This window comes from Opisthocomus hoazin, chromosome 13, assembly GCF_030867145.1.
Source record: "Opisthocomus hoazin isolate bOpiHoa1 chromosome 13, bOpiHoa1.hap1, whole genome shotgun sequence".
In the NCBI taxonomy this organism is placed as follows: Eukaryota; Metazoa; Chordata; class Aves; order Opisthocomiformes; family Opisthocomidae; genus Opisthocomus; species Opisthocomus hoazin.
Window position 1 is genome coordinate 26277257 of NC_134426.1, and position 15853 is coordinate 26293109.

The 15853-nt window shown below is 40.1% G+C and overlaps 1 protein-coding gene across 4 annotated transcripts in view; it reads right to left on the reverse strand.

Moving 5' to 3' along the window:
- Positions 1-15853, reverse strand: part of IFT81 (intraflagellar transport 81) — a 41885-nt gene that overhangs the window by 3323 nt on the left and 22709 nt on the right. For 2 of the 4 annotated variants that reach the window (XM_075434386.1, XM_009945496.2), the window contains 6 exons: positions 8955-9104; positions 6887-7015; positions 5681-5770; positions 4422-4508; positions 2768-2839; positions 2591-2676 (listed from right to left, as the gene is read on the reverse strand). In XM_075434386.1, the coding sequence (XP_075290501.1) occupies positions 2591-2676; positions 2768-2839; positions 4422-4508; positions 5681-5770; positions 6887-7015; positions 8955-9104 (614 nt within the window). Of the gene's footprint in view, positions 1-1919; positions 2129-2586; positions 2677-2767; positions 2840-4421; positions 4509-5680; positions 5771-6886; positions 7016-8954; positions 9105-15853 lie in introns of those variants that run through there. The other 2 variants (XM_075434388.1, XM_075434387.1) reach the window with 2 other exon arrangements.

The window sequence follows — 15853 nt, forward strand, 5'->3', positions numbered from 1 at the left end:
ACCACGATTTTTCCCACAGTCACTTCTCTTTTCAGCCTTCTTTTTCATTTTGCTGTTTCATCGTCTCTCATTAGACAACTCTTATTTCCTACAGCATTCCACTATTTCGAGATGGAAGAAGAAGCTTCTTAACCTCCACTCACATTCTGCCTCCTCATCCTTTGCTTCTCCTACCCTAACATTGGTAGCTTTAATTCTTTTCCTACTCTTATTTTTCCTAACATTGTTTCCTACCTGGTGTTTAAACATTTTCATGCCCCAGGTCCTTGCAGAAGCCTCTGTAACGGATATTAACCTAGCCCTTCATTTCCTAGTGACCTCTGCTTCATGTTCCAGAGCCGCAGGAGATGCAGCTCCACTGGTACCGGTGCAAGGTGCATCAGGACAACCTCTGTGTCATGAGGGATCTGGTGGAGGAAGCAGACCTCATTTCTCAGTGTCTCCTGAGGGAATCAGGAAACAGTCTGACACGTCGCTATCCCGGTCAGTGGCCCCATTCCAGAGCCCACCGAATCTTAGTGCTCAGTTACTGCCTTCTTGCACTCCACAATGAGTGAAGGAATTGCCTTTGGTGGTACTGAAGGACATGTGATGACGAATACTACCAACTAACGGCGCTGCCCTCATTGCCAACGCTGCAACAGAAAGGTCCAGGAATTATTCTGCAAGGTAAAAAGTCCTAAGAGGACAGGTATCTTGGGAAATTAATTTATTCCTCCATCTCCTGTGAGAAGTGACAGACAGCTACTGCTTCTCTTTTCCCGTTCTGATGTCAGCATGTTGGATGGTCTGAAGCTTTCAAATGGAATCCAGAATGATTATTAATTATCTAATTAAGCAGTTCTGTCTTTGCTTTGCCAGTCAGTCATGTTTTTAAACTGCTTTGCGACTGGGACAATTTTGTGAAGCATTTTGGCACGTTGTACAGAAGACTGTACAGGAACCACAGCTCTGACATGACAGATTACACAGATCTCGAGCAACAATCTGGCCTGTCTCTGAAATACAAATGCAGAAATCTAAGAAAAGGCCTCACATGAAGGAACTATATTGCTGTGGCTTTTTAAAGCCTAACCAGTAAAGCCAGCTGCAGGACTGCTGACTGTGAGATGGGGAGGTACAGCGCAGAGCTGATGCCCCCTCTGCTCTGAACTAAAAATGATGGAGAGTCCTTGGTACAGGAATGACTACACCTTCAGGGAGACCCCATCCTACTCTCAGAACACCAGAGTATTTTTTACTCCTTCCATTCATTAAGAAATTAAACAAAAAGACCCTTGATCAAACCCAGCAAACATGAGTTTTAAAACTACTGTTTTGATAAATATTTTAATGACCAAGAAATATTATCGTGTGAAAGCCAAAGACCACTTTGTAAAACTAGTGACAGCAATTCAAGCTTGTTTATTTTGTTGACAGCTAGGATCTAAGAAATTTTGTTGTTGTTGTCAAAGATAAAACTAGCTGGAAAACAGAATTTCTATTTCATGCAAAATTCTGAAATTTTGAAAAGGTAATTATGAAGAATAAAGAACAGATATTTTGACACTTTTACCAACTGAGAGTTAGAAATGTTTTTGTTTGGATTTTCCTGATGTTTAATTTTGATGGGGCTGAACCAGCTTGTTTGACTTATTTGCCTGAATTTTGTTTCAACTTTTATATCGCATTAAAAGATTAACATATACAAAATTTTAACAGGATACTTTTACAAAAATATTTAGTATGCGGTAAAGTGGGAAAAAATCTGTACAACATGGTAACATTTAGACTTCTTAGCACAGATAATGAATCCACAATATCTCATTCTCAGAAAACATTTCAACCTTTGGCAGGACTGCATCATTTAAAATGGAAAACTACATTAAAAAAATCACCAGCTCAATTCAACCTGCTCTGCTTCTCCCCCTACCAGGCAAAGGCAAGGCGAAAAAACTCACAGGATGAAGCAACTGTCTTTATATGGGAGCAAATTAAACTGAATGTGAAGATGAATGTTAGTGTGATGGTGGCGAACAGTATTCATTCTGCCTCCAGTAAGAATTACAAATAGGGGCAAAAAAATAAATCCATTTAGGATGAGCGTATGCACTCCTCCATTCCAACACCAATGACGAGGATAGCTATTCTACCTGGAAAAACAGCAGAAGACTTGCAAGAAATGGCCAGAATCCGAGGGCAGTGCGGGGCTGCTCTCTGAGAGGTGGCAGACCCTCTACTTCTGCACACGGGAGTCTCTGGGGGAAATTTGGCAGAGGCCTTGTGTCTGGGAAAGCCACGCTTCCTGCAGGACCGAGCTGAAGCACAGCTTCTCTGAGCTTCTGCCAACAGGGGCTGCGAGCTAAAATCGCTATCTGGGGCCTATAATCTCCAGCAGGAAGGGAAAATCTTTTGGTATGTCTGAGAGAACTCGTAGGTTTACAGCAGTATATACTGGAATTCAAGATACTTATTTTTAGATTATTATAGTGTTTCTAAATTTATCAGGTGAACTCCTCCAGTTCAAATGCCAGTGAGAAAATTCCTAACTTCAGCATCAGTTTATGAATATCCTCCAGTTAACACAAAGGAAACACATTAATATACTTGCCGAATTGCCTTTCGTCTCTCCTGTGGGTCTGGGGAGACGTATGCCTTCATTTCTTCTTTAGCACGCTGCAACTGTATTTCTAGATTCTATAAAGAAATATATAATTTTAAAAAATATATACATTATATTTGCTATTTCATTTCACAATGAACAATTAGGTCCCGCTTGTGATCTTACCCTTTTCATGCAGTTAATGTAACGGTAGTTGCCTTCTTCCTGAACACACTCCTCAAGAAGTCCTTTCACTTCCTGCAGTACAAAAATAAGATTTCAAAGGACATCGTAACTGAAAGTCCAATTTCAGTTGCAATATAAACCATGAGAGCCAGTAATAGAAACAGACAGAATACTGAATTGATGATTTCTTAAATGTTTCTATAATTTGGGCTTTACAGAAGTCTCTTTTAAAGTGAAAGACAATTGATTTTGTTAGATGTGCAGTTTCAGTCACAGTTGGAGATGCTACATGATTGTTAATAGGTGTTTATTGACATGACTGACTGCTAGCACATACTTCACAAGTGCTACCGAGACTCTGGTTCCTAAGCACATCTTAAGCGCTAAATGCAGTTGTGAATAAACATTTCTGGAACACATCTGCGAAATGTATGTTAGAAGCTACAGATACGTTAATTAGCAATCAAGAATTATGTTGAGGAGTATAGATCTAGTGGGTTAGTCCCATCTCTAAATGGTCCATACCAAAAAACCCAACAATCCAAATGGAATTTGTGTACTCTGGGTCGCACAGCAGTTGTGAACTCCAGAGCTCTGTCACCATGTGATTTCCAGACCATCAGCTGGAAAACCGAATTCTACAGTTCAGCTGCAAGAGTTTGCCGACAGCCATGTCCAGCTTCACCAGGGGATGGGATTGTCATCGTGTGTTAGAAAATCACTAAGACTGGTCTGTCAAGAAAAAAAGCCTGGATTGCTATTGTAAAATAGTTCTTATGCAAGGTCTACTTCATAGTAGGTTCATCTGCGGATTCTTTTATTTTGCTTGGATTAAGCGATACAAAGGTACTTTTAGTGCAGGGAAAGAATTATCTATATATCTACCCCCACTTTACAAGTACGCCTTTCTCATTTTGAAATATATCCCTTTATGCGGGCAAGCCCTTGAAAAATCGAGTCAAGACAAAATTCACAGAAGGTGATCTAGTGAGATAAAGCAGATTGATATAAATATTAATATCGGTGTGTCTGTCCCCACCTTAAAGGATTGCAGTGGTTTAGGTACCTCCCTTCCTAACAGTGCTATAGCTCAAGCAACGCATAAACTACATATGCGCAAGCTCTTAGATACACCGATTTGGTTGTATTTTTTAAAAAGTGTCATATGCAAGAATACAAGACAGTTGCATTTAATGAAGTATCCTTGCCATCAATTTCAGTGCATTAATTATCCATTGGATTGGTTGCTAATTTAATGAATCTGCTAAATACATATAAAGATTTGTTTTGCTAAATTAAGCCTTATTTTATGGTCAAATTCTTTCCTAACAGATACTGTCTAGGTCAGCAGGACTTCTGGCAGGTGCACCTTCTGTCGCAGTATTCTTGCTAATCAAGGCTGGATGTCGGTGGGTGGACGGACGTACCACGAGTTCACTTGTTGCTATTCAGAACAGGAGATGTGTGTGACTGTAGCTGCTCCACAGCAGCTTCAGGCGTGATTTGCATAGCTGGGGATCACCACTGACTCACTTCCACCTGAAGTGGATTTGTGCTTTCCATATCCAGAGGGAAGTCAGGGAAAATATTGTACCACAGCGAATAACATGGTGCACAGCATTTGTTAATACTCCTGAACAAGCCCCCATCTTACCTGTTCCAGCGTAGAGCGATTGCTCTCTAACCCCGCTGCACAACTGTCATATTGGATTTTTTTTTCATCGCATTCTTGAGTTAATTCCTTATGTGAAAAGGGCAGAAGGGTACATAAATGAAATCTTCAGTTGACTGACACGTGACATTCAGGCACACCGTGCTCTGGTCGGTCTCATACATCAGCCTCAGCTACTGGCACACTCACAGGCACTTACATAAACCCAGCGGGCACACGGGGTATTATTACACACGGGGAAGCCGCCAGCCTCCGCGTGCATACTGGCGGATCAGCTGCACACACCACAACACAGCCTGCAAATTTCCCCTCTACAGCCACCTCCATAGCTTTAAGGCGGTAGGTTAACAGAGCAGCGTTTGCAAGAAGAGAGGAAAAATAATTATAAAACCAGAGATTAAGAAAGGATTCATACGCTTGCTACCTGTGAAAAGCCAGCTTTCTAGCTGTACACAACAAACACCATAGCTGCGTTTCATTTGCCGACACTTTTAATAGAACTGTCAAAAGTAGGTTTTCTGGAAATTTGGTTGATGGATAAAAGGACAGCTCTGTTTACTTCCATGGCCATGAACCAACTTACAGCAGCTATGGGCCTGAATGACTTTTTTTCCTTTTTGAAAACAAATGGATAAATCTGTCATTCGTACAGACTCTCACAGGACTCAGATCAATGTACTCAGCTATCGGGATGAGACATTATTTGCAATCCATTTAAAAAGGAGAGCGTTAGTTGAGATCATTAGTGCTGAGACACAGAAAGAGCTTTGAAACCAGTCTCAAACCTAACTTTGCTATAGTTTTGAACTAGGATTTTTTAAAAGTTTCCCCCGGTGTAGTACTTTTTTTCAATTGCTGTAAAGGACAATTGCCCAGGGAGGCTGTGGAGTCTCCTTCTCTGGAGATATTCCAGACCCGCCTGGACATGGTGCTGTGCAGCCTGCTCTGGGTGACCCTGCTTCGGCAGGGGGTTGGGCTGGGTGACCCACAGAGGTCCCTGCCAACCCCTGCCATTCTGTGATTCTGTGACAAAATTTTCAGGCTGATTTTGTGCCTGCGCTGTCAGCTTTTACGAATTCCAGTCTTTTACATGTTGCCTATTGCAAAGCACTGCTGACCCACTCTGCTGTTTCCAGCTTTCCTTAAGAGTTGATCATGTCCTTGTACAGCACCACAGAGATCTGTAAATTACATTTATTTGTGATTCTGACTTTATTTACCAGAGAAGAGTTTCTACTAACCTGGCACTTCTGACGCAACTGTCTGAGTTCTTTGATAACAGGAGCTAGGCACGCCTTCTTCTCTGCCACCATAGCATTCAGTTTTTTTACCTGATAGAGGGACAGAATAACAGACATTCACACTATGACACTAATAGTACATTTATATAATTAGGACTGTGTAAAGAAAGGGAAGTGAACCAAAACATGGAGAGAAAAAATGTGTGATGGAGCCCGAACTGTATATAATGTAGACTAAATTTGGGCCTAATTAACAAAGGGAAAGCGCCCATCTTGCAGTGGGGTCACTACCACAGACGAGACAAATTCTGCTGCCGTTGTTTGAAGTGAGAACGTCACAGAGGGGGCCGGAAGACAGCCTATGTGCCAGACACCCGGAGAGCAGGAGCAGGGGAGACGAAGGAGTTGCACAGAGGTGGACTGAGAGAAAGGAGAAATTCCTTATGAAAACAAACCAACCAACCTGCCTGCGTAGGTTAAATAAAGTTTGAAAATGCTAAACCAGTGTCACTTTAAAATATTTATACTGAAAATTCAAATTCGATCCAGCTTTTACTTTGAGAGTCATTCTGTTTTAATTATATCACTTTATTTTTAAAATGCCCTTGTGATTTCAAAGAATTCTATTTTGCTTTTTGCTCTTTTATAATATTTTCAAATTAGAAATTCGAGTTTGTCTTGCTTCTATGGCTATGTGTGAAGTTAAATTCAAACACGGCAGATCTAAGGGCAATTGAAAATTAGGCTATAGAGAAGAAGAAAGATGTTTAGCTCTTTAGGCACATTAACTATTTTTTTAACAAATGCTTAACTCCAGTGATCTACAAACATTTTAGAAAAATATTCTGTTAAAGATTCAAACCATTCACCTCTTTCAAATAATGTGCAAATATGAAACTACTTCTGAAATCACAAAGAAGTCAAAAACCACAGATGACAACAAACTTGTCCCTAATGTTTCTGAGGGGGAGGAAAGTAGGATTATTTTTTTCTTATAATCCTAAATTTCTTCTTCATACATTAAAAGGAATGCAGATCTTAGTAAACATTTTCAAGATTACCTTTGTAGCTGTATACTGTTTGAAAAAATGTTTTTATATATATAAACATAGATTAAAAGAAAATTAAAAACCCAAACAAAAATATTAAACTTGAGTTTATATGCTGAGGAACCAGACATTCAAATTGAGGAAATACAAAAATCACCATTTCAGACATGTTATCTAGCGTCCGGCCTTTCATTTCATCCATTTCACTCTTCACTGCAGATACTCTTTCCAGCTCCTCCTGGGTGCAACTGTATCCAGAAATACCTTTCTTGTCTTCAATAGCTTGCTGTAGACACAAAAAATAAATGCTGAATCTCAGTCAACTAATCAAGTAACACAGCAAATTCCTTCACAGAGCCAAAATACTGTAAGAAAGTGGAAAAGGTAAGTCCTAGAATCAATTTGTTTTAAAAGTGATTAATAATCTAGCTGCCACAACAACTAACTTTTTGTCTAGTGCCTGTATTGTAGGATACCAACAACTTTCTGTAAATGCACTGCTTGGTCATCCAGTGCCCAATGACATTAACAGAAAGTTTCCACAAAGTAAAGCGGGCTGAAGTCAGGCTCCGAAGAAGTTCAATATGTAAAATCCAGATGCTTAATCTGAAGATGAAGCTAATTATTTTTAAACAACTGTCAAGCAAAACTAAGTAAGTATTGTATTCACTATAGTAATACTAATACCATCCTAGCAAATTCTAGCATTACATTACATAAACTTTACATCTAATTATAGGTTGATGTAATGGTCTTTAGCAATGCTTGCTCATTAACCACGTCAGGAGGATATTTTTCATAATTTGAAAGCGAAGTGTTGATTAATGCATCCACAATTTGTTAAAAAGCAAAACATTCATTTTTAAAACTGCTATACATCTATGAACTCCAAGTCTGTTATCTTCAAAAACCTTTTACAACCATACATGTAAGAAAAGATTTGTCTCTACTAATAGCACCTGCTACCACCACGGGAGCATTCTGTAGCCTGTAATAGCAGGGGGTGGTCTGGCAGGGCATGATTCTGTGGGGAAAAAGTGTGCACTAGTCAGCTGGTGGCGAGAACTTCCCGAACTCAAAGCTCTGTAGTTTTACTACAAGGTAGTTTAGAAAAGGTCAGATCCGAATGAGAACAGACTGTCGATCACGTGCTTCGTCCCTGCTGTGATTTTCCCGTGCGATGGCTAGCGTGCGTTAGCTATCCTGCTGTAAACAAACACTTTGTAAGCGAAAAGACACAGCCACACACCTTCCTCCTGCTGAGCAGCAGCCACGAGGAAAAGCTCTGATCCTGCTGCCTAGGTGCTTCTGCCTACCCAGGTAGTAGTTTGGGGCTTATTTCTCATTAAACAATGAATGCCCATTGAAATAGCACGACATCGTCCGCTGCACCTGTGTGATTATCTTTCCGAAGTCTATCCCATGTATTTTCACGCTTTCAGTTTTCTTCTAATAAGTCAAATATGTTTATGTTTAAAAATGCAAAATATGTATATATAACAAAACAGATACAAGATAAATATCAACAAAATATTTAGATAACAAGAATAGTGGTAGTAGAAGAAAATACTACAGCAGTAGATATCTGTGAACAGAAAAGGGAATCTCTTTGCGTTTGGGATGCGTGCATATTCCCTGAACGCTTACAGTTATGCATAGCAGAATTCCTTCTCCTGTTGTTCCAGCTTAGAAAAAGCATTCATCCAGTTTTAAATTTTTGACAGACTGCGAACATTTGACGGACATTTTCTTCTAAATATTCTGGGGTTAGAATGTTTCCTTCCTGCCTGCTCTTTTTTTAAATACTGTTCAGATATATTTTGCATCAGTAACTTGAAGCGTACTTGCTGTTGATAATTTTCAAAGCCCTTACTATGTATGTGGATACCAAAAACTAATTTAAGAATCCAGCCTTGCTCTGACCGGAGTTCGTGAAGATTTACCATTGGCTTCAAAAAGCAGGGTCAAGCCACTCCATCTAAAAAGAAACGGCAGAACAGTCCTGCCTGCCTGCAAGCAACAGTTGCTGAACATAAAGTACAGCAGCTTAGCATAGTCACAGACAAAAATAAATTTTAGACCCTAATGACTCTTTTACTAACAACAGCAGGAGCGCTGAGGATGATACACATTATAAACTTACAAACCAGCATCCCTCTTACTGTACAGCTCTTATCAGGGAAGGGAGGGTGGTGGACGGTGGGAGCAGTAAACGCTTCCATTACCAACTGCTGCTGAATAGCCTCGTGGCGCTGTTTGAGAAGTTCTTCTGTCCTCTGGAGGATACCAAACTCCACTGTAATTTCTGCTATTTCCAGTCGCTTCTTTTTATAAAATGTGTTCTTGCTCCGGAGCTTATTAACATAGTGTTTAAACTGGAACGAGGGAGAACAGAAATATCATTTAACTCCAAGCGAAAAAGGGCCTTATCACAGACTGTTGCTATATAAAATGTAATTATCCTATTTGGACTGCATATCGAAGATGAAGTTTTTAGAACAGAGAACTGGAATTCAGGATTCCCAGGGTCTATTTATTTACAGCTCTGCATTTGTTCACCGAGTGAGATCAAGAAAACCAACTCTATTGCTTTCTGTCCCAGCTCGCTCATTTGTAACAGTGAGATCATTTGGTTCTGCTCACCGCCATTTGAGAGCTGGAAAAGTAATTACTCTCTGCAAAACATTGTGAGAATCGTGGATAATAAAAAAGCTAATGTAACAGCAATTTGCATTTGTAACAGAGCACCAGATCAGCAGTGTGTAGCCCCAAAGAGCTCTGCAGACCAAGAAACATGATAAGGAAGTGCAGAAAAACTGGAAGAGAAGAGGGCATGGGAAAAGACTATATTTTTTCAATGCTAGTTCTCAATAGTTAAGATTTGTCATTCTCTTTCCTTGACTCTTGCAGACCTAAATGATATCACTGGCTACGGTTTTAAAATAGCAAAGTAAAAGCAGAGTCCTTGCACAGAAGCAGAGAAATGCAATATATGTCTCACTCAAAATATAAAGCAAGGGAGAATTTCTATTTTTATTAAAGACTTAAGTAAAATAATACATATCCTTACCGATCACCAGCCTTAGCTGATTTACATCTGAATCCGTGTGTGCTCACATTGTAACACATATGAAATTACCAGGTGTTGAAACAAACATGTAATTTTTTTCTTTGCCTTATTGTTTTCCACCTGTCAAACAGGCTTAGCTCTTCTTCTATTTTATGTGAGAGCTCTGAGGCAAATGCCAGTCACAGCTCAAAAATGCATTCAGATCCAGAGATGGAAAGCAAATAAAATTTATTAGAGCAAATGAAATGACGTAAGAGTAGGCTTCAGGATATTCCTCGATGAGGAGGGGGTCAGTGTGCGCAGAATGAGCATAAAACAGACAGCCCCAAGGCGAAAACAGGAGTCCCACTACCACTGACACAAGTTTAAAACTCAAACAGAAAAGAACTTCGTTTTTGAATTTTACATTAATTTCTCTTTTTGCAAAATTATGCCTCTCCCTTCTAACAAATAAATCCAAACCCCCAGTGTGACCACAGCCTCAGAACCCCCAGCGTAACTGTATGTTCTATAAAAAGTGTCCTGGGCAAAATGCCCAAAATGAAATCAACCCTGCTCATCTGCCATCCTGTGCAATATCTAGGCCAAAGCTGCTTCTCTCTTGCTATGCTCCAGAACTATTTTTAAAGCCAAAAGCTATAAACGTTTTTGGTGAAAGAACAAACCCGCAAATTACTCAATGTGCTCTATGCAGATTGGACTCTGTGGGGCTTTGGTTGACCATTGTACGTCGCGTGTACTCCCTAGGACAAGGATAGCCAAGGTCACCCGAGCCCGGCACTGCACCGCCGAGGCAGTTCTGTTACAGCCGCACTGTCTTGGTTACGTTACTGCCACACTTCATACAGTGCTACCAGAATGAATTATTTTCCACAGCAAATTAAAGTCTATCCTCTTAGTTAATACAAAAGAGTTTATTTTTAAATTGCTTAGACAATACCAAGTTTTCTATGATTTTCAAGACATTATAAAAGTATAAATACAATCTCTCCAACTAACTGAGGAGAATTTAAGGGAAGCACAGTCATCTGTCTTGGTCGAGTAGCTCCAGAGACATTTCATCTGACCAATGGAATACAGTAAAGAACTATGTAAAGGATTAAATTTACTTAATATGTGACCACATACAGGTATCAAATCTGAACGATTTTCTGTCAGTTTATCCCAGGATGAAAAGCAAACTATTATTCTCTTCACTTCTATCGCTAGTTTTAAGGTCTTGAAAATAGCTCGGGTGGGAGGTAGAGTATTTGCATATTCAATATTCAAAGCATAATGTATTTTGCAATGGAAGTCAAGGGATCTTGTTGATTTAAGCACTGGTTCCACCAATATTCTATTATTAGTTGATGAAGTTAGGACTATATAATAAAAATTTAATCCAAAATGAATGACAAGTTGCTCACGTTGACAAGCAAAACCTATTCATTTTAGGAGATGGGTGTCCAGCTTTCACTGCAATCCCTGGCTTTTTGAAAGCAAACTTCACGTTTCACACAGCTTTGATTGCAGTGGACAAGGTAAAACAAGATATAAACAACAGCAGCAAAATGATAATGTCTGCAGAAAATCAATCAATAGTTTGGCAGAATTTTCCAATGACTTCATCTACTCCAACAGCGGCACAGATTTAGCCCCTCAAAATCTCACTCACTGATGGCTTCTTCAGATCCAGGGCCAAATTCAGCGCTGGAGTTATTAGATTTTACTCCACTTAAGTCAGCAGCTTGTCGCGGTCTTATGGCAAAATTAGATTTCTTCAGCCTAAAAGCTGAGAATCATTCTGTAGGTTTACAAAAATTTTAAATAAGCTTCTTGTAAAATACCAGTGCTTTCATTTGTGTAAGCGTTACTTCTGAAGCTTTATACATTTCATGCTCCCATCTATATGTAGCTGAAAAATCAAGCCCTCAAAATGCTATAAAACATTGTATTTTACTGCGGCAAAGGGTCTTCTAAATAATATGAATAGTTCACAAAAGAATAACATTGCCTAGCCCTATTGCCTTAAAGTTAACGAACCCAATGGAATCCATTTCCAAGCAGCAGCATTTTCCCATAGACCAGGTCAACTGCTCCCCGCGCAGAAGCTCAGCGGGCTCACCCTACGGAATTCCCATGGTTCCGTCCGTGCCCGCAGTGATGTACCGTCCAAGGCTACGGCCACCAGTAAGCCCTTCTTTCTCAAGCAACTTAACACAAATAGTTATTTAAGCTTCAAAGATTAAACAACTGGACAAGAACCAAATGCTGGCACTGACTTAGCAGTTAAAGTAAACAAGGCTGGAGACCCATGGTTGCTAGCCAAGAGCCCCCTGAGACAGCAAAACTATCTGAATGAGAGCAAAGAAAGATTACGCTTTTTCACTTGGCTATTTTTATGGGTGACTGTAACATAACAAGTGTGGAATCTAGATTACAAAACAGACTGAGAACAGGACTCGGATCTCTCCGACGATGTCCTGCAGCATGCAGGTATCCAGCATCCCTGGGCAGATCTCCCGTGTTCTGCTCCATTTTTATTGCAAGAATCCAGCAACGCGAGTCCTCTATGCTTCTCCACTTACTGCAACCCAAAAGTGTTTGCTGTCAACAGGTTAAGTCCTACCACACTTTTGGGAAGTAATTAAGTATTACGACAATTCTAAAGAAGACAAAATCGAAACCCGCCTATTGAAACGGCTTCTCCAGGACCGACAGGGTCTGGCAGGTTACCCCCCTCCACGGGAGAACATCAGCACGCTGACCACGTGCTTCAGCGCGTTGCTGAACTGGGACCAACGCCCGGCTACTCCAGTGCTTAGCCCGATGCTTTCACTATAAGCCCATCATTTTGCCTCCTTTAAACTAACATTTGCCCCATGTGAAGTTTTCACAAGGTTCTTGTTCCAAGATTATCATTAAAGGAGAAAATGGATAAGCTTATTTTCAGTAAAAGAACAAATCCCAGATTAATCCCTCACTTTCGAGTCAAATATTTTAAAATAGTATTTTCTGGATTACTGTACCAATTGGATCGTGTTATAGTAATCAAATATTCTTCATACAAAAGTACTACAGAAAATAAAGTATTAATTGTACATAAAAGACAGGTTTCTTTCTGAAATGCATGATCTAAACAAGGTTCCAAATAAACAGTTTTGTTAATGAAATTATTTGCACAAGCACAATAATTGCAGAAAATCTTAGCTGACTCTATTTTTATTAAGGATTGAAGAACAGATGTTTTAATTTTCTCACTAGACCAATTAACAGGATACAGACTGTCCAAAGTATTACAATTCAGTTAGGAAAAGTTCCTGATCGTGACAGATTTACAGATTTTTTTCCAAAGAGTCTCTAAATTTAAGCTAGTACAGCCACTGTTGGACGTAGTTAATAACTCGTACATAGAAGGACAAACTTCTAAAAGACAGGAGCAGTATCACCTCGATCTGCGAGAAGGAAAGTGCCTTGCAGCCTGCGACTGGACAGATCAGTCGAGAAAATTCTTCGTTAGCACTAAGTGGGATATCTGTCCTAGGAGTGCTTGCTTCTGGTCAGGAGAGGAGGACTGAAGTAGCCATCACTAATAATTTGGATCAATCTGTGTATTTATAATGAAAAACCATTTTCAGTTATCACTGAAAATGCACCGATCAATAAAATCGATGATTTATTCATGGCAGCGGGTGCTGAAAGAGCATTCAGTTCAGTTCAGATTCGTCTGAATCACTGCATACATTTGGCTTAAATGATGGTTAACTTCTTACAGCAAAAATATTCTGGCTTCTCCAAGAATCCTACAGATTTGCCATGTTTGTTCTCACAGCCTGGCTACCAGCTACACTCCTATTTTCATGCGGAAGGAGCCTTTGACAGACAGGAATATAACTGTACCTAGAACCTCTGTGAAAATTTAAGAGAAAGATAGCAAACTGATAGCCCAATACATCCTGGGTCCTGGCTTCAACCATTCAATGTTCAAACCGTGAGCTCCTTTGTAGCTGCTCCCTTAAAAATCCGTCCACCTCCTGCGAACGCAGATAACTGGTTCGGGTGGATTCAGATGGACCCAGCAGTTCTGGATGAAAAGAGCCAAGATCTATGGTCCAAAACTGACTGTCTTCTCTGTTTGAAAACTGAAACATTTTTAATATTGTTTTATCAGGGGGAAGGTAGGCAGGGATGAGCACTTGTATGAAAAAAAATTAAACTCCTTATGTAAATGAATAAGCAAACCTTGCGTATCTGTTAGCAAACTGACAGGACTTTCTATGCCACCTTCTCAAAAACATCTTCATTTCAACTACTGCAGCCGAGCACAGCTATGATACCATTCTCTTCTGACACCTTGGGAAAGTCTAGGTTCTTGGAGCCCTGTGCTGAACTCTGGAAAGTACAATGCATTGTGTAAAGAGCTAAAAATACCACAGCTTCACCTAGGATCACTTGTAATTGAACCATCTAGCCTTCTAAGTGTCAACATTTGATTCCCTAATTTTCAGGATCTGACAGCTGCAGCTAGGAGCCTGCCAACTTTGCCCCATGCTCATTGTACTTTGTTTGAAGTACTTAAAAAGATTTCATAATCCTCAAAGCAGACAATTTATTCCTACTTTCTTGTGTTTGGTGTAAATGAACTGGTTATTCCCTGTTGTTTCTCCTAAGTTCTATCTCGCTGTACAACCTCTCGAACCAAGTGGAATGCTGTAACATTCCTTTTTATGATCAGAGAAGAAAGCAAAGCACTAGCACCTAAAAACATAAGCCAGGATTGACCTTTTGGCGAATGAAGTGCTAAGAAGACCTCAACTGGAGATCCAAATACTGGTATGGGAGCACAAGCTAGGAAGGCACCGATTCTTCGATTGCCAGGTCTTGTGAGTGCCGTGACACACGAGGATACAGCAAAGCGAGACAAAGAGAAGATGAGAAATACTGGGTGTAGGAGAAAAAAAATTCATTGATTTAACTGTAGCAGTTAGATAGGTGGAAGGATTAAAAGCCTGTTTTAAGCTTAAGACAGCAAAACTACCTGCTAAAACCCTCCCTTTGTTCCTTTTTGAAAATGGAGGAACTAAAGGTAAAATGTGACTGCAAGAAGCAAGCGCAAGGGAGCTCTCGGTTGTTAGAGAGAGCGAAGTGAAGGTTGAATGCACAACCTCCTCCTGTCCCCGTTGAACACACGTATTGCAGCAGTGACTCATCACTACATTAATCAAGATTTCCTTTGGTATTGGCTCAAAGCTGGAGTAACAGAGCACTGAACCAGAAAATACAAATTTAAAAGCATAACACATCAGAAACAAATCTATAGCAAAAGGTTGCCTGGCGAGTGATGAACCGAGACTTTCACTGACGAGAGATAACCTGTTCACTTCACTTTTGCTTCATCACCTCTTCCCTGCCAGCTTATTTGTCTCATCCATCAGCCCTGTCTTCCCACAGCCCGGATCCTGAAGCAGGACCGTTTCCACACGATGCGTTGGCACTGCACTCTCAGGGGACACAAAGGCTGCAGCACCACGGTCCCGTGCAGCATTTTTGGCAGCAGACATTTACAAAAGAATTTGGTATCACGATCTCCATTTTCCAGATGAGGAAACGGTGACCTTTGACAAAGCAGCTATCAGAATCATCAAGAACTCAAATCCTTCCCTAGTTTTTAGCCATAGGAAACACTCTTTTTGCTGCTTTACACTGGTGCCCACTGGCACCGCTACAGTATGCCTAATGAAGTGACAAACAAGGACAGGACAGAATATATAATACTGGCTTCCTCGGGCCAATGTGCAAAAAGTATTTTACAAAACAGGAAATGCTTCTTACGAAAAGACAAACACTTCTCATTTTCAGCTGATGGTTTTGTCCAAAGTGCTCAGTCATTTATTCTTCACTCCTCAAAATTAAGACTTGAAAAAAGCAGAACATATTTTGACAAAAGGAATGCAGGTTATGTTCAAAACAGGCCTTGTCTTTTTTCTCTCTTGAGTCTCTTCCTTGCGTAAGACAATTAACTTGAATTTTTCATTATTAAGCCTCTTGCGAGGTTCTGTAACCATGTTTCCCTCT